The sequence below is a fragment of the Citrus sinensis genome, chromosome 9 (genome assembly GCF_022201045.2).
Source record: "Citrus sinensis cultivar Valencia sweet orange chromosome 9, DVS_A1.0, whole genome shotgun sequence".
Lineage (NCBI taxonomy): Eukaryota > Viridiplantae > Streptophyta > Magnoliopsida > Sapindales > Rutaceae > Citrus > Citrus sinensis.
The window spans coordinates 23596063-23615858 of record NC_068564.1 but is presented as its reverse complement, the minus strand read 5'-3'; the positions used below and the strand labels follow the sequence as shown (position 1 = coordinate 23615858).

Below are 19796 nucleotides of genomic sequence, written 5' to 3'. Positions count from 1 at the left end.
TAAAGTAACGGCATGTGTTATTTTATCTCACCATTAAGCATGCAGAAACAGCTAGCCAACTTAAAGCCTAGCTCATACTTGAAATTTGGGTAAAGTTCGCAAGCTTATATGGAAAAAGATAATTAAAAGAATGAACCCCAACTTGTTAGATACTATAAATAGCAGTAACAAAACTGAGTTCAAGCATCACTTAAAACATTGTTCTGATACATTCCTTCTTTAATTATTTCATCGAGTTAATTAGCTAGCATGGAGATCTTGAAAAGTAGTGTTGCAATCATTCTTGTAGTGATTGTCTCATGTGTCATTCAGGTGAAAGCAGAAGCGAGTGTTGTCTACTGCAGCAATCCATTTAGCCGCTGCTTTGACAAGGAAATCGAATGCCCATTTGAATGTCCTAACACCGAATCCGACGACCCCAAAGCTAAAGTTTGCTATGTGAACTGTGATCATCCCACTTGCAAGCCTCAGTGCAAGCGTAAGACGAAACTCTTGCATTCGTTTTTCTTTCGTAATAAACTGAGTGAAAAAATGAAGTATTTATATTGTATCTTTAATTTTTTGCAGACAGGATAGCAAACTGTGACAGCCCTGGATCAGCATGCTATGATCCCCGTTTCATCGGTGGTGATGGCATTGTGTTCTACTTCCACGGCAAGAGCAATGAGCATTTCAGCCTAGTCTCCGACAGCGAACTCCAAATCAATGCCCGTTTCATTGGCCACCGCCCAGCAGGACGATCCAGGGACTTTACATGGATTCAGGCCCTGGGAATCCTCTTCCAGTCTCACTCATTCTCTCTTGAGGCCGCCAAGGCAGCAACATGGGACAATGAGATTGATCATCTTAAGTTCTCTTACAATGGCCAGGATTTGGTCATTCCTGAAGGTCCACTTTCCATTTGGTACTCTGAAGAAAAAGATGTAAAAGTGGAGAGAGTTTCAAGCAAGAATAGTGCCATTGTTTCTCTAAAAGATACCGCCGAAATTTTGGTCAATGTGGTGCCAGTGACCAAAGAAGATGATAGGGTCCATAAATACCAGGTGCCGGCTGATGACTGTTTTGCTCACTTGGAGGTGCAGTTCAGGTTCTTCAATCTGTCCGCAAAAGTTGATGGAGTTCTGGGCAGGACTTACAGGCCTGATTTCGAGAACCCGGCAAAGCCTGGAGTGGCAATGGCTGTTTTGGGAGGTGAAAAGGAGTATAAAACGGAATCCCTTTTCTCCACAAACTGCAAAACCTGCATTTTCGCGACAGGAAGTGGAGCAGATCACCAGGAGACTACAGAATTGATGAAGTTTGGCACCCTGGATTGCACTCGCAGGTCCTCTGCAGGATACGGAATTGTTTGCAAGAAATGAGTGCTGAAAATTATGGCTGGCTGTTTTAGTGAATAATTGAAGCTCTAGCTTCAGTACTAGAATGAGTGAATGTTAATTTCTTGCCAGGAATATGGCGCTTTGTAATACCATATATTATGATTATTAATATTAATGTTATGTGCTACATCACCATATGTAAAACCATTACTTCTCGTGGGAAAAGTTAATCATCTCAATTTTTAATTTTGAAAATTAAAGAAATGATTGAACTGATTTTTCCTTATTAATTGATAGCTTGGATAATGCATTTTGTTAGATGTTATATAATTATGAATACATATCTTTTTTGGTAATTTAATTAAACAAAAGCACTTTTAGTTTTACGTAATCAAACGGTTTAATGGTTCAAAAGAGCTTTTTTAATTGACAGTCAAACACCCAATGACTTTTTGTCCAAAAGCTCTATTGGTATAAACTCTACTCCTATAAACTCTACTGTTATAAACTCTATTTAATTAAGACCATATCAATTAGTATAAGAGTTCATACCTATTATATTACTCAAAACATATGTAGGTATGTTATTATACGAAAGTACAGGGCATTTGACATCTCTGAAAGTTTCTTGTAAAACCCTTTTTAGTTAAAATTAAATAAATAAGCAAACCAAATTTTAATTCATTTCTTATTTTGAATGAAAATTCAATTAAAAATACAAATAATTATTCTTTTGACAAAATTTTTACACCTAACTCTATATATATATATATATATATATATGGAAACATTATAAAAAGTTACAGTTACGGAGATATAAACTATATAATAAAAAGAAAATAATTTAAGATTTTAGGATTTTTATTTATTTATGTTATAATTAAAATCTTAAAAGAAATATTTTTTAGGATGAAATTTTATGAAAAAAAATATTAATTTCAATATATGGGTTTATATTTTATAAACTAAATTATGGGTATTTTAGAAAATAAAATTTAAAGGAGATCTTATACAGATTTTATAGGGGTGTTAAAAGTTCCCCTCTAAACGAAATTCAAAAGTCCAAAAGCAAAACTAGCTCTAACAAAAACTTTAATTAATACATTTTCTTTTTCTTCTTAAAATTAATACAGTTTCAAGCTTTGATAAATTATTAATACTTAAGCAATTATAGGAATTAAAAAAAAAAGAAGATGGCTTTATTGAATGAGAAAATATTGGTTTGACAGGTTCATATATACAATTGGCTGTTTAATGATTCCCACCCAAAAAAAAAATGATATAATAACAGCAATTGTACTGCTGTCTATTGTCACCTTCATTTTCATAATGGGACAAAGCTTTGAAAAGAAAAAGTTCGGGCAGAAAAGGCCACTACTTATCCCAAAATGAATCGCCAAGTTGAGATGGAACAACTAGTTGAAGAATGATTTATATTCCATAGCAGAGGAATCGTAACAAGGAACCTGAAGCAACAACACAAAACTATAAAATCATAATCTTTGGTATACCATGTTTTCATCACATGGACTATGCATGCTTTGTGGCACTCTGTCTGCATTATTGGATGCAAAGTTTTCTTGAATGGGTTTTACTTATATACATCGGGTGCACTCAAGGCTTCTTCTCTACCACCGTGTGCGTTTATGCACCTGTTCATGTGCGCATACATTGTTCTCTTTGGCAAATTGAGCTTCTTAAAGCCTTTATGATGGCTTGGAGGCAGATGTCAACTTGCCATTTTTATATCTAAATCACATGCTCCAAAGCATTGACCAAGATTAACAATCCGGCAAAGTAATTTAAGGAGCAAGGAGAGTGCATCTTCACAGCCAAAGGTCAAGCTAGCTAAAGCATAGAATAAAATAGGAAGCTTAGATCACAGATGATGGATTACTTGAAGTTCTTAAAAAATATACTTTAAGAATCCCTCTTGTTGAGTTCTATAAAAGAGGAAGGAAAGAAAGGCTAAGTACCTGTAATTGCTATACGGTTCTAGCCTCCTGCACATCAAACGTTTTTGGTATCTTCAAGCATGAAGGTCTCCTGCAGTAGTTTATTGATCGCTCTGCTCATCTTAATTTCAGTTTTGGTACAAACCAATGCTGAAACTCTAACCTGCACCTCCCGCAGAAGTCCATGTTTTCTCAAGAAAATGACTTGCCCCGCCCAGTGCCCGTCAAGATCACCAAAAGATCCAACTGCTAAAGTTTGCTATATCGACTGCAACTCTCCTATATGCAAGACTGAGTGCAAAAGTAAGTCAACTCGTCCAATTACTATCAAATTTTCATGTTATCATCATTGATCTGATGGGTTCTGAAACTAACCATGCATGCCATTGGTTGTACATGTGTAGAACGTAAACCAAATTGCAGTGGCACTGGAGCAGCTTGTCTGGACCCTAGGTTCATTGGTGGAGACGGTATTGTGTTCTACTTCCACGGAAAGAGCAATGAACATTACACCTTAGTATCAGACTTCAACCTTCAAATCAATTCTCGCTTTATCGGCCTGAGGCCAGAAGGCAGAACCAGGGACAATACTTGGATTCAAGCCCTTGGCTTCCTGTTCAATTCTCAAACCTTCTCCCTTGAGGCCACAAAAGCAGCAACATGGGATGATGAAATTGACCATCTCAAATTCTCTTCCAACAGAGAGGAACTTGTCATACCTGAAGGCCATCTCTCTTCTTGGCAATCTCCGGAAAGCAACCTTAGAGTTGAAAGAACTTCAAACAAGAACAGCGTTGTCATCACTCTCCCTGATGTAGCCGAAATATCAGTCAATGTGGTACCTGTAACCAAAGAAGACAATAGAATTCATAACTATCAGATACCATCTGATGACTGTTTTGCTCACCTCGAAGTCCAATTCAGATTCTATGGCCTGTCCTCAAAAGTTGAAGGAGTGCTTGGCAGGACTTACCAGCCAGATTTCAAGAATCCTGCTAAACCAGGAGTGGCAATGCCTGTAGTGGGAGGCGAAGACAAGTACAGAACTACATCACTTCTTTCTGCAAATTGCAAGTCCTGTATCTTCTCCCCAGCTGGAGTTCTTGACCAAAAGGATGCTTTGGTGATGGACTATGGCACATTAGATTGTACTGGCAGTGCGATCAGTGGGAATGGAATAGTTTGCAGGAAATGAAAATGTTAAACTGTGCATTCTGAGAACAACTCACTGTTCTTCTACTTAGAGAACAACTGAAGATTAGCTGCCTTTTTTTTATTTTTTTCCTATAATACCTACCATTTGTTTTGCCTCATCTATGCAAACTATTGAAAATGAGGTGGATAATTCAGTTTAATGAATAATGGTATCTTGCTTTTCTTTTGTTGCCTGCGTTGCTTTTGTATCTTTTAACTCAGAGAAACTTTAAACTACTCAAGTTCACTATTTGGTTTCTTTTGTTTATTTCCATCTGTGAGACAAATCATCTATATAATTCACATTGCCACAATTTTCAAAGTTTGTGGAGAAGTGAAGATCAAATCTTACTAAAAATGTCGAAGGATAGTTTAATTACAAAAACTAGGACATTCTAATTACATGACTGTAAATGAATAGAGCAAAGCCAAGCAGAAGTTCCACTCAAATTTAACCTGATAAATACAAACCAATGATCAACTTGTTTTAAGCATTCAAACCATCTTAGGTGCAGCTCATAATAGCTATGAGCTTGAAATTAAATTCAATTAATCGTATGCATTGAAAGGTGAGTGCACACAGTCTGTAGACACGTAATCATGAGTTGAACATGAAACACGAATAACTTATCAATCTGACAACTTATGCAACTCTAGTAGATGACAGAAACATCTTCCTAATTCTGGGTTTGGTAACCAAGCATGCATATATTTTGGCATCTGGCTCTTAAAAACACTTCATCCTAGTTCTTAAATTTAATGCTCGAAAATTAGTTTTATGCTACCAGCACTTGTGAACAAGTTTTCCAGACACTGTTTTATTTAGACAGTTTTGAGCGACCGTTGGATAGGTTTAATCGTGGGTTATACAAATCCAAGAATTGTACTTTCGTCTGGTAAACACTAAACACAGCAGCATATTAGGAATTTCATATGGAGACAGAATATAGTCTAAGAATTATAAAAGAATGCAGGACGGGTAAAAGTACAAAAATTGCTACTCAATTCAGTCACATGATAGGAAGAATGTCATGGAGAAACAATCATAAACCAACACATTTCATATCCAGTAATTGTGTAAAATAATATGGGCAGCTGAAACCCTGATAAAAATAATTGAAGACAAGAAAAGGATCCTTAAGGTACATTACATGCACTTTTTGATTGATTAGCAGGCACCCATCACAACTAAATTAAAATCTCAATACAGTATGGCCGAAAAATTGAGGTAAATGAAGAACTTTAAGTAAAAAAGAAATAACCTCCGTTCATTCACTCAGGATATTCCGAATAATGCTTATGGCCAGGATGTCCAAAACTTTGAAAGGAAATCTTGTGGCCGAAGTTGCAACTATATAGGAGTCTTCAAATCTCATCTTCCGCGTGGATTAACTAGCTGGGAAAATACAGCACTTGTGGCAACATCTTCGCCATCATCATCAGTGCCAGAGTTCCTCACATCAATCATACTTACACTGTTATCAAATGGTTCAAGTGGTGTCAACTGAATACAAGGGATATGGTTTGTACTGTTATCTTCAGGTTCCATTAGAGCAGAAGAGGTTTCCTCAAGCTGGAGAGCATATTCAAGGTTCCACAATACATCTCCCATTGATGGCCTATCAACCCCATGCTCAGCCAGACACTTCTCAGCCGTCTCCCCGAACTTCTTAAGAGAAGCTGGATTCACCTTCCCCACAAGATTAGAATCCATGATTTGATCCAACATGCCCTTTTTTTGCCAGGTCATTGCCCATTCTGCTATGTTAACCTGCTCCCTTGGCAGAACAGGATTTAATGCTGGTCTTGTGCAGAGAACTTCCATCAGAACCACTCCAAATGAATACACATCCGATTTCTCAGTAAGCTGCTGCCTTCTGAAGTATTCAGGATCAAGGTAACCAAAACTACCCTTAACAGCAGTACTCACATGGGTCTGATCAAGAGCAGGACCTGTTTTTGAGAGGCCAAAGTCAGCAACTTTTGCTACAAAATTGTCATCCAAAAGAATGTTTGTTGTCTTCACATCTCGGTGAATAATGCTTTGAGCAGCACCAGTATGAAGATAGTGAAGCCCTCTTGCAGCGCCAATGCATATTTCAAGTCGTTGCTTCCATGAAAGAGGTGGCAGATCTGTTCCATACAGATGACTCCTGAGGGGTCCATTAGCCATGTATTCATAAACAAGAATCATTTCTGATCGTTCATCACAGTAACCAATAAGAGAGACAAGGTGGCGATGGCGGAGCTTGGATAACATTTCGATTTCCGTTCGGAACTCAGCAATACCTTGTTCAGATCTGGGGTTTCCTCTTTTTACCGCTACTTTAGTCCCATCATCAAGTGTCCCCTTGTAGACCCTACCAAAACCACCAACTCCAAGAAGCAGGCTCTCATCAAATTTGTTGGTTGCATCTAGGATTTCCTGGAACATGAATAACCTGCCAAGATTAGAGGAAGCTAATGAAATACAGCTTGCTGTCCCACTCTTTTGAGACGTTGTGGACATCTTTGTCATGGTTTGAGAGTTTCCATACAAGGGCAAAGGCAGCCATGGATGCCCCTGTTGAGGAGTCTTTGACTTTCGGGCTAATAACCAGCAATAACAGACACCAATCAAGGCCACTGCAGCTGCAGCTCCGACAACAGAACCAACTATAATTCCAATCTTGTTCTTATTTGAGGGTTTATCGGGAAGGAGACCCTCCACAGAAGAAAGGCCATCCAAACTCCGAGCTTCATTGCTGATTTTCATGACCTCCAATCCATTCATGGTTGCATTAGTAAAGTCTGCCACTGAGTCTGGACCAACACTAACAGTCAAAGTGTTGGAATCTGCCGAAGCATTGCAGACAAAGTCTTTGTAGTATGGAACATTCAAGCCATTGGTTAATGTTGAGAGATCAACACTCGGCTGAGCAATATCGTCATTTATGTACAAATTGAAGACAAGATTGTTCATAGATAGACTTGCAATATCACATAAATGTACCCGAACAAAGTACGTAAAGTTTGGCTCAACAGGCAGGACCCAGGTTATGTTGAAGTTCACTTCAGGAACATTTGCATCTCCCATCATTTCAGCAGTGGCATAAACCCAATTTGGAGCTGTTTCAGCTGTGACACTAGCTGTATATCTGATGGCGGAAGGCCTAACTGAAACATTAACAGCAGAGCTGTTTACATGAAGATATGTCTCATCATTCTCCCAGGTTCTTCCAAGGGTATCATTTTGAGCAGTGATCAGCGGACCCCCCATGTTTAACCGGTAAACAGTTTCAAAGCCAAGGTCAGAAAGACCACTAAAAGAAGCAGATGGCTCTAGAGCCAATGCCTGGTCAGGAAATATGGCATCCGGTACGGAGACAACTTCAATTGCATTAACAAAAGCAACTGAATTGTTGGAGGGAATGAAGGTAAGTGTCAAGGCATCGGAATTCACATTGATTGCATACTCCTTGAACATAAACGAACTATTATAGTTCTTAAAAGTGAAATTGCTCAAGAGCACAAATTTGTCAGTGGCTACCGTGAAGGAAGCAGAATTCAAGTGTTGGTTAGAACCTGGAAGAGTGTAAAAATAAAGGCGGACCCAATGGCGGCCTTTATGCTCAATTTCGAATTTATAAAAAGCTGCGGCTGAAAAGATTCTAGCAGATTGGTAAATCGGAGATGGAGCACTAGAATTGGAGCTAGCAGTAGTTGAATTTCCACTTTTCATTGAAAGAGAAGAATGTTCGGTATCAGGAACATAAGTTCTAGCTTGGAAGGTGACTTTTTGTGAAGAACCACAAGCAATTAAGTAGTTATCAACAGGAGTGAAAGCAACACATGACTTGTGACATAAAAGCTCAAATAGGAAAACAGCTAGAACTACAGACACCGACTTCCCTAGTTTCATCTTCACCATTGGCTATAACCAAAACTAGCAGTATCAAAACTGCCGAGCTTCCAACTTACAGAGATCTGGAAAGCACAACTACTCAAAAAAAAAAAAAAATTTCAAATCAAAATCCCAGATCTACTTAAAACCAATGCCAGTCCCAGCCACTACTATATCAAGCCTTCGCAACCTGAAAAACAAAACAATTGCATAAAGCTTCAACAACTCCATTTCACTTTAGAACACTAAAACAGATAAAGTTCCAAAACTTTTTAAGAATACACTTACCTCAACAAGGGAGCTGAAACGTGTACAATGAACTAGAAACCTGAACTGGGTTTGAATTGATTCAAAGAGGGGAGAGGGGAGGAAAAAAAACCCAGTTGAGAAAACATGAATGCCACCATGAAAGCACATCGAGAAGAGCTTTTTAGCGCTGCAACAACAACACAAAACGAACAACCCTTTCCAGGCTGTTGATTAGGCTGGCACTACTGGGGAAAAAAGACAGGACCCACTTGCGACCAACAAACAACAATTTCTCTCACTCATTTAGTTTCAAAGTCGCACACAAAATCACACAAATAGCTAAACAGCATTAGCAAAATGGCATAATAGATAAAATGACTAGTAATTAATAAGTTTTTTTTTAATTAAAAAAAAAAAAAAAGCAGACCAGCTGTTAATTAAGGATAGTGTAGGGTCCCTCATGATACAGAGTATCTTTTCAGACAGTGGAATATTATACCAATGGAAAATGTCACGAAGGGTTTTCTGCATGCAACTGAGCCTCATGGGTGTAAATTTATTTTAGGTCATGAAACATAATTTAAGGTCTGCTTAACTTATATTTAATGTAACTTAAACTCACAATAAAGTAAAAATTTTCTTAATCAGTTCACTTAATTTTATTGTTTTATCACTTGTTTTTACATCGAAAAATCTAGTAATAAGTTATAATAAATGTTACTTAAAAAACCCATAATTTATATAAAAGTAAAAATCCTTTTTTTTTTTTTTTGGTGGAAATTTTATTAATTGTCGTAGAGGGCAATGCAGGGTCGCCGTAGTGGAGGGCAGGGGGCCCGCTTTTACGCGGCTTTGTGCATTGTGAGTTGTGAGTTGTGACCCAGAGGCCAGAGGCAGAGGCAGAGGAGACATTTGACGCCCTTTACTAACGGTGTTAGTGCCCATAACGACCGTTGGCGCAGAGGTGGGATATGTTTCTCAAGGATACCACATTTTCTCACTAACTTTTATAATTATTGGGATCATTACCAAACCTTTTAATTAACTTGTGTTGATGGATTTTTTTATAATATTGATCACACATCATATGATTATATTATATTATATTGATATTTATAATTATTATTAAAGCAAACATTACATTAATATTTATAATTAAATATATAATTAGAACTTATATTATTATATTAATTTTATAAAGTATATGTCTAGACATATGATCTTTACAGATAAGGGATGTCTCTACTCCACTCGTATTTCATAAGGGAGAAAAATCTATAAGTTAATTCCACATAATTTTTTACTTAATTGAGGGAGGTTGAGCCTATAAATTGAGTTGATGAATTCTACCGAGACAAACCTTGATAAATTTTTTTATTATAATATCGAGACAAACCTTAATAATTATATTCTTTTTTAAAAAAAAATGATGGGACATGATATGGAACATGACGACCGTTACAATTGACGTCGAAATAACCGTGTTCTCATTTATTTTAAATATAAACAAACCGCACCGCCGCACTTGGGCACATGGCCACGAGAAAACAACGTCGCTACCATTTTCCTTGTAAATAAAGAATGTTATATTTTTATATATTATTCCCTTTCTAACTAAATCTTTGAAATTATAGTCTTTACGATGTATCTCCCTTTCAATGTCAGCTGGAGGCATCATCTTCGACCTTTATATATATAAATTCAACCACTCAAAAGAACTTAAAAAGAGGATGTGCCAGTCTAGTCTATGATTTAGGATGTGACCAAAGAGTCTTGAGACCATCTACGTCATTGATTAATTTACATACGTAGTGATTCCAACCCAATTGGTGCTTTATATTATATACACACACATATATTTTTTTTTTCTAAAGGTCCATGCAAATGAGAATGAGATGACAAAGTAGCACCAATCAAATGGTGAATATTTTCTAAAAATAACATCTTTACGAAAAATGATATTCACACCGAATCAAACTTAGTTAAAGTTTTAGCCCATAATAAACTTTTTTTTTTTTGTTGAAAATATTATTCTGTCCAGCAAAACTCAACCATATCCACAAAGCACTCCCCCAAAATCGACCGCAATTGCCACCACGCCACCCCCACAACCACCATAATTCACAAAGCGGCACCCCAAAATCAACCTGAGTTTTGTGGCTTGTATTGATCTTGAATCGTGGTCTGTGGGTTAAGGAAAATTGGCTTTTGTTGAATAATTAATGAGCCAAAACTGTGTTGCACTAGGGTTTTAATTTCAAAATCAATATTGTCGGGTCTAAGTCGGGGTTTGACTCGATGAATGCATCTGTATTTTTTTTTTATAATAAGAGATCTCTTATTTTAATAAGTTAAAAAAAACACACACACATTTCAGTGCAATATATATATATATATATATATATATATATATATATATATATATATATATATATATATATATATATATATATATCATGTAATATATTAGAATTCGTGTTTTTTTATCTTTAATTTTATCTCTTATCATATTAAAATAAGAAACCATTAATAAAAATAACTCTAATTTTCATTTACAGATTTTAATTAAAGTTGTCTGTTGAAGGTATTATCTTGTTGAAATGTTTTACATAGCGTAGTACTACTAGTATTGGAACAATATATTATTATTATTATTATTATTATTATTTCTTTTATGGGTGTTAAGTTGGTGCACTTGATCAAATTTGCATCAAAATTAGGGAGTAATTTATATTAACTTAATTGAAGGAACTCATTTCCCTTCACATCTAGAAATGTCATATTTGATCTTGCTCTTCACTTAAAATAGTAAGAAAGTATTAACAAGCAGCTCCTCTATTTCTCTTTAGTGAAGTGGAAATATGTATCATATGTTTTCTTTTAGATATCACTCATGTATATAATATTTTTATATTAACTTAATTGAAGGAACTCATTTCCCTTCACATCTAGAAATGTCATATTTGATCTTGCTCTTCACTTAAAATAGTAAGAAAGTATTAACAAGCAGCTCCTCTATTTCTCTTTAGTGAAGTGGAAATATGTATCATATGTTTTCTTTTAGATATCACTCATGTATATAATATTTTTATTTTTAGGGCTAGAGAGTACCTTTTATTCTTTCTCCTTTATTTTTTGTACCCTTTTTATTATTCAAGAATATTGAAAACGTGATGCAATAAAATTAGCTTACAAAATTTAGGGCAATTACTGTAACGTATTAACATCATCTCTTTCATATGGGAACATTACTATATGAGGTTCAATGCTAACTATTATTGATTATTTGAGTTCCTTTAAAAGTGATTTTACTACCAATAACATTACAAGACCCTTTTGGTTTGGATATCGTTATGAGAGAATCATTGCGGGCGTGATAATCCTTGACTAATTTGGTGCACGTATTCCTATTAATTAGTTTGTCATCAACAAAATCTTTATTCTTATTAATTTATCAACAAGAACCAATTAGCATCGTTTGATGAGTGTAGCTGGTTGATGATGATGAGAAGATATTACCCTAACTCCATATCATATTTGGAAAGAGAGAAAAGTTATTGAGTGATCCTGGAGCACTCTTTCTTTTTCATTCGCTTCTTCTTCCGATAAGTATATTTTAACCAATTATGATAATATATGTACACATATGATAAATAGTAAATAGATAAGGAGTAATTTTCATAAACACCAAAGATATTCTTTAAAAATAATAGAGAAAATTTTAATACGATATTCAATGGGTCCAACATAACTATGCGATTCTTGAAGTACGTATCATACCTTAGAGTAAATTGTTAGATAATTAAAAAATAAATAACAAGAATCAATAAAAACTTATTTTGATAGTTAAAAAATCAATAAAAATTTATTATTTAACAATGCTCAGGCTATAGATTATTATAAATAAGATAATTATAACTTATTTTAAATAGCACCCCAATATCATTTAAAAGAAAATCATTACTCACCGTAATAAACGGAAAATGAATTAAAGTCTCAAACTTTTCCTACTCAAATTAAGAGAGAGAGAGAGGCTCCCCACATTTTTCTTGTCTTCAATATAATTTCCTTTTTTAAAAAAAATCTTTTGATGCATGATACCCTCGTTTGTCATCTCTATTTTCAATAGTGCTCAAGTCCATTTTGCCCTGTAGCTATCAGCACATGCGTGTGTATATAAGAGAGAAGGAGCCGGCTAAGTTACGTTAAACGTAACTTACGCCAGTCACAGCAACAGTGACAAGTCCCATCACTAGCACTGTTGCTGTATCTGGCGTAAGTTACGTTTAACGTAACTTAGCCAAAGCCAAGAGAGAATATTATATTCCCTCTTAATATTTTTTTTTCTAGTCTCTCTTAGTAAAATAAATAGTTACGATTGAATTTTAAATTTTAATATTAATTATTAAATCAATTTTTTACTTTATTATAATTGAACTAATTTTTTCACCAGATTTAAAACAGATTAAGAGAGAAAAAAAAATTAGGATAAAATCTTAATCCATATATACAATAGATATAAAAACAAAAACTATCCAATTAGAGGAAGACAGCCGAGGCAGTGGGTACCGGCGTACGTCAAATTGCAAAAGAAATATTTTAAGCTCAGGATTCATGGGCCCGCAGCCACAAAAAAGATTAGAGGACGCACACCGTCAGTCAGTCAATCACGTTATTTCCGCGAATAAAGCCAGGCGACGCGTCGTCTACGTCCAGAATCAAAAGTGAAAGTGAAACGAACAACGCCGTCAACATCAACCACTACTTAAACCTGTCTTTCTTCTGGTAATAAGTCAACTAACGTCGTTAGGGTTGACAAATGCTTGTGATGTTTGCTTGCGTGTTGTTCACTACTTCGCGTGTTTCCACATATTAACCCGTACTAATGGGGAGTTTACTTCGTGGGAATGGTAATGGAGTGTAATGAGAATGAGAATGGATTAGAAATAAGAATAAATTAGAATGAAAATAAGATTTCAATGTTTACTTGATAAAAATAAATAGAAATAGAAATGTATTGGAATGTTATTGATGTGTTTACTTAAAAAAATAAATAGGAATGATGAATGAGAATGAGAATTAATTTATCAAAATATTTATAGTATTAATAATTAATAAAAATAATTAATTTATCATTATTAACAATATTATCATTATTATTTTTGATGTTATTATTATTATTATTAACTTTATTATTTTAGTTATTATTAATTATTTTTAATATTATCATTATTAACATTTATTATTATTATTAAAATTAAATTTTATTAACTTTATTATTTTAGTTATTATTAATTATTGTTATTATTATTTTTATTAATAATAATAATGATAAATGTTAATAATGATAATATTAATAAAAATAATAATAACAATAATTACTAATAACTAAAATAATAAAGTTAATAAAATTTAATTATTATTATTATTATTATTGACATTTAAAATTATAAAATTATTTGTGATTTGAACAAGGGTAATTTAGGAAATATGAAAAAATTAGAAGGATAGAAAAGTAAATTTATGTTTCATTCTCATTACTATATTTTCATTCCCAATCCCCCCACGGGAATGAAATTCTCATTCCTTATTCCCAAATTGTGTAGGACCCACATATTTTATTCTCATTTTCAAATTACATTTTGCCAACTAAACATATGTTTCATTCTCATTCCTTCATTTCCATTCCCCAAACCCACAAGTAAACACACCATAAACGTAATTAAAAAAAATATTGATTTAATAATGTAAATAATAAAATCATAACAAACAGATGTTTACCTTAAACTTAAATTTTTAGGTCGAGAGAATTCTCTATTTTAATGTTGATGAACAAGAATGTTATGTCTTAAAATATTTTATTTGAGTTATAAATATTCAAACATTTTTAGATTAATAGTCTTACTAAATTAAGAAGCGCAAGAACTTTTAATTAATTTTCAAATATCATTTCAATTTCCATTCATTAGGTGTTACGTTAAAATAGTAACTCAATTTGCTTATGAGTGGAGCTATTGGCACCCCTCTAAATTCCTGAAAAAAACCCTTTTCTAAGTGCACCTCTTAAATATTTTTATATATACATTACTTCTCAAAAATCACAAGTTAATTCCAAAATTACCCTCATCACTTTACCCTTTTTTTCTTTTTTTAGGTTTTGAATTCTCATCCTTCAGATTTACACTTAGAACTTATTTATTTGTATCCATTCATTTCTCAAAACTAATCTTATTGATTTAATCTACATAAATCGATTCACTTTTTCTTTTTCTAGTCTTAAATTTTATCCCCAACTACTGGTTTTCAATCCAATCTCCTACTCTTTGCATTTAAAAAAAATATATTTAATTCGAGCTAGTTAACTAGTACAAAAAATCAACAAAAAAGTATATTTTCTTATATCTATCATAAGATCAAAGGAATGCATGAAGCATAACAAATAAAGAGGTGAATCAGCTGCTGAAAAGTAGATGTTGTTATGGAGTTTTAATTACTGAGATGCTTAGATTTTTTTTTTTGCTTTTAAAGGGTATTTATTTTTATTATCATAATGACTTGATGACACTCTAGTGGGTCTTATTTCAATTTCAATTTGAACTATTTGCTAGTTAAAAAAAAAATTGTTGAGGTTGCCCCCAGGGGGGGGGGGGTTGTTCATTTGTTAAAGAAGATGAAGGGGTTAATTTCGAAAATAAACTAGGGTTTCAAAATCACCTTGCATTCATCAATTAATTTTGGGGTGCGGCAAGAAAATGGGCTTTTTAAGGAAAGTAGTGGTGTGCCAATAGCACCACTCTTTGCTTATTTGTCCATTATTAATAGATAAAATGATTTGTTTTTCACTTTTAAATCCCGAACAATTCAATTAAAGTTGAGATTTAAGGTCATTTCTTCAAATTGCTCGCTATTTCTAAATTTATGGCATTTGCAGTAACATCATCTATGTTACCTATCAAATAAAAAGGCCTTCTTAGGAAGACTGTCTAGTTCTTCGAACAAGATTAATTTAAACCCTCTAATAATACGGCTAGACAAATATATTCCTCAATGAAATTGATAAATACTTCAGTCCGTAAATCATAATCAAGATTTAAGATAAAAAATGTGTTTTTTACCGATTCATAGATGGAGTAAATATCCCTATAATATTTGTGAGGACATATATCAAGATTATTTTATCATAGAATAGATATAGTTAATTCTAGTAGATAATTTATATAAGGGAGCACCTAAGTTACAATCAACGTATCTTACGTGTTTTGTCTTTTTCCTTTTGGCTAATTTCTTATGGGTCTTTCTATTCTTCAATTTTTACACTTATGGATGTATTTGCTCTCTTCCATCCCTTTTACACCTATTTCTCATTTTTTCTAAGGTTTTGTTTATTTCTTTAAACAATAATAAATGGTTATCGAATTCATATAAATCTATAATTTCAGAATAGACTTCTGGTCCTAAATTTATTATTCATATCCTTTCTTGTTCTAGCAATTCTATTTTCTGAGTTACTAAACCTATGTATGTATTTAGTATATTTTCCCATCCTAAAATCATGCGGTCTATACAATTTGCCAATTCATGTATTATATTAAATGCGTGTTGATTATGATTATTCATGATGCTTCCTTTTTATACCAGTATATTAGAAATTTTATAAACTCATCTATAAATTTCATTTTCTTTTCTATTAAAATTTCACCTCCTATTGTATCTATATTTCTTTCTCTAAGTTCTGCTGTTAATTCGAGTTCTATATTCCTTATATTATTTTTATCAGTTTTTTAAGCCATTATGAGATTTTTTATTTCTTCTCTGTTATACACTTTTAATGTATATAAGCTATTAACTATTGCTTGTATCGGATCCATTAATCTTATGTTTTTTGTAGATGTCGATGAGAATAGGTATTTAAAAGTGCTGCCAATAATTTGATATTTAGGGTTTATGGCTCTGATACCATCTTTTGCCTTCGCTTTATTTAACTAAATTACAGAAATGCTAAATTAAATTACAATAAATTACTGAATAAATAATCAATCACCAACAACTATAAAAAAAATTTAAAATCAACTATATGATTAAAAAATTATCTTTTAATATACAACTATTCATAAAAATAATGTATATTTGGTTTAAAAGTACGTGGCGTTGTTATACCAGAGTGATGAGATCCTTGGCAATTCAGCCAAGATATTTAATTCTCCTTTGGACCAGTAGCCCGCACACTTTGGTTTCCAGCCTATATACTTTTTCCAAATTATAATTCAATTTCTTCATTATCTGAATTTTCTATATAATTTATGTATGATGGTTCAACTTTCCAATTTTCATCTTCTATATATGCCAAAGCTATGTCAATTCCTTGTTCTACTGTTAACATAATTATGTTATGCTTTAGATTATCTATTTCGATATGATTTATTATCTTTCGTTTTATTTCATGAGGAAGATCTAGTGAGAGTACAACTAACAATTCTTCTGTTCTAACGAGCTCCTGTTTACTAAACAGATATCAGTCTTGTTTAAATGATCCTAAATTAAAGTCCATTATCATCATAAAATCATTATATGTTATTCTAGTACTGGGATCTATCATATATTCTTTGGATTCGCCTAAGTAAAATCTATGATCCATATTATAGAAGATAATCAAAAACTTGCTTCATTGTAAAAGTATGCTCTTCCTCCATAAATCTCCTCATCATCAATCATCAACAAACTTCCACCAACAAATAAGGTTTGAGAATTATTACCTAGCTTATTCTTGTTTCCTTGCCTTTCAATCCTTTTCCAGTGACCTGCAGCCTGCTTGTCCTTATTCCCTCAACGGCCTCCTTGCCTTAACGGGATCAGCGGACTCGATCGGCCTTACTGTATGGATCTAGATCGTTTGGCTTAGAAATGTTGAATAAGTTTAGGTTTCTCTTTCCTTTCTATGGGGTTATTTTGTTTTTGATCAGTGATGTCTTGATTTAGGAATTAGAGCTATAGAGTTGTTTAGTTCTTCATTTTTCAGAGGTTTTGAACTGTCGGGCAAGACTGAATTATGGTGAATGATAAGCTCTGAGAGCTTTTCTTTTCTTTTGATTTATTTATATCTCAAATCCATTTGATACAATTACATTACTGCCCTTATATTATTAGGCTTCTTACATCATTGCTTACGTTTTATCTCTCAAATCTATTTGATACAATTACATTACTGCCCTTATATTATTGGGCTTCTTACATCATTGCTTACGTTTTCTCCTTTGTAATCACAGGCTTTATCTTGTCTGTCATTTTCTTTATGCTGTCTGGCTTTATCTTGTCGGGCATCTCCTTTATGCTGTTTGGCTTTATTTTGTAGGGCATCTCCTTTATGCTGTCTGCCATTATTTTATTTCCATGAGTTGGTAAGCATGTTCCATGGTTTTACTGCTGCTGGGGAAATGCATAGTGCTTATCTCATTGATGAAATCTAGTAACAGATTTGAGGGTGTATGGCTATCTTCAGAGGTTATGAGGATGTAATTCTGGAATTTGATAATGGTTCTGAAATTCCTTTTATACAGATCTTTAGCTATGCTCCATATGGCCTTTATTCCTCTGGCTCTACGTGTTCTGATCCAAAGTTCATTTATGTGAGGAACATTTGTGTATTCTGTCCCTACTTCGATTTTGAAATTTTTTGTGAGATGGCCTATAGAAATCATATAAAAAACTTGATATTCAACATTCTAATAGTATTCGGGGCTTATGGTGTAGAATTTTAGGTATATTGGTCTTTTTTGGGCGAATTTTGAGACTTCTTTGACTAATAGGTCATCAAGACTGGCTATTTCCCGAAGGTCTATATCTGGATATACTAAGTCTAGATACCCATACTTTGCTACTTTCCCAACAAGGAGTGGATCTGCTCCTTTTGTAACAATCATCCTGGGGTACATATTTTTCCCAGGTGCTTTGAAAATTGTATTATTGTAGGAACAAGTGGAATATACCCACGTAGAGAATTGTTTATATTTTTCTTCTTTTGGATTTAGGGGTCTCTCCTCCTCTTCTGTACAAGGATTGTTTATTTGGTTATACTTTTTTGGAGGGTTTGAATTTAATGACTCGACTTCTATGGATACGGTTTTATTCGGAACTGGGTCAGAGATTGGATTATGTTCTCTGAGGGATCCACTACTGCTTCATGTTTCTATTGGGCCAATGTTTATTGGACTTGTGTTTATTGGGAGTACTTTTGTTAGGTCGTCTATGTATGACTCTAGCAAATTTACTCCTCTTTCATAAGCCTCAGAAGCCTCCTTTAAGTAATTTATTGCATCAATTATGTTAGATGCTTCAGTTTGAGCCTTTGTATTTCGGCTTCTATTTTGCCGATGATTCTATTTACTTCGAGATTCATTCTCCGAATTCTATGTTCCTGCTTAAGAAATCTGCAAGGAAATTGTTAGTTCCTTTTATATGTATGATCTTAAAATTATAATAAGACAAATAAACTTGTCATCTGTGTAATCTTCTATACTGAGGTTCATTTGGTAAAATTTTATTTACAAGAGAGCTTACTTGAGAATTATCTGTTTCTACTATAAATTGCTTTTAAAGCAAAAATAATGAGAACTTTTTAATTCCTTTATTTATTGCAAGAAGTTCTTTTTCATGTACTGGATAATTGACTTGCGCCTGATTAAATGTTCCACTAGTATATCGGCAAATTTCATTTATATCAATTTTGAGAATTGCTCCCCAATATAAATCAGATGCATCCGTTTGTATTATTAATTTATCTTTTTCATCAGGTAATCTTAATGCTGGAAGATTTTTACATTGTTCTTTTAAATTTTTTACAGTTTCTGTGTGTTCTTCACTCCATCCTCTAGTATTATTTTTTCTTAATAACTTTTGAAATATATTTCTCTTTTTTGCTAGATCTTTTATGAATCCTTCTACATAATTTAAACATCCTAAAAATTTTTGTATTTGTTGTTTATTTCCTAATTTATTTGGAAACTCAGTTATTTTCCTTCCTATATGGCTTTGGAGTCTAATTCCTCGTTTATCAAGAATCATTCCTAAAAATTCTATTTTCTTGTGTTCTATAATTGCTTTTCTACTGGATAGTACTATACCTTCTTTGATACATATATTAACAAATTCTTTTAAATGGTGCCTATGCTCTTCTAATGTTTCTGATGCTATTAATATATC

The 19796-nt window shown here is 33.4% G+C and overlaps 3 protein-coding genes and 1 long non-coding RNA gene across 4 annotated transcripts; 2 read left to right on the top strand and 2 right to left on the bottom strand.

Annotated features, from left to right (window-relative positions):
* Positions 1 to 209: 209 nt before the first annotated feature.
* Positions 210 to 1516, top strand: LOC102606797 (hypothetical protein). The gene is made up of 2 exons (XM_006464631.3): positions 210 to 478; positions 568 to 1516. The coding sequence occupies exons 1-2, from the start codon at positions 250 to 252 to the stop codon at positions 1359 to 1361; spliced, it is 1023 nt and encodes a 340-aa protein (XP_006464694.1). The 5' UTR covers positions 210 to 249; the 3' UTR covers positions 1362 to 1516.
* Positions 1517 to 3291: 1775 nt separating this feature from the next.
* On the top strand, positions 3292 to 4651 carry LOC102607270 (hypothetical protein). The gene is made up of 2 exons (XM_006464633.4): positions 3292 to 3577; positions 3679 to 4651. Exons 1-2 carry the CDS (start codon positions 3355 to 3357, stop codon positions 4467 to 4469), a joined length of 1014 nt encoding a protein of 337 aa, XP_006464696.1. The 5' UTR covers positions 3292 to 3354; the 3' UTR covers positions 4470 to 4651.
* Positions 4652 to 5497: 846 nt separating this feature from the next.
* LOC102607568 (receptor-like protein kinase THESEUS 1) lies at positions 5498 to 8966 on the bottom strand. The gene is made up of 2 exons (XM_006464634.4): positions 8640 to 8966; positions 5498 to 8541 (listed from the first exon to the last, which is right to left on the bottom strand). Exon 2 carries the CDS (start codon positions 8376 to 8378, stop codon positions 5841 to 5843), a length of 2538 nt encoding a protein of 845 aa, XP_006464697.1. The 5' UTR covers positions 8379 to 8541; positions 8640 to 8966; the 3' UTR covers positions 5498 to 5840.
* A 4117-nt stretch (positions 8967 to 13083) lies between these two features.
* Positions 13084 to 17649, bottom strand: LOC127899670 (uncharacterized). The gene is made up of 2 exons (XR_008051585.1): positions 17354 to 17649; positions 13084 to 13497 (listed from the first exon to the last, which is right to left on the bottom strand). It is a non-coding gene; the product is annotated as an uncharacterized LOC127899670 (long non-coding RNA).
* Between the last annotated feature and the right edge of the window lie 2147 nt (positions 17650 to 19796).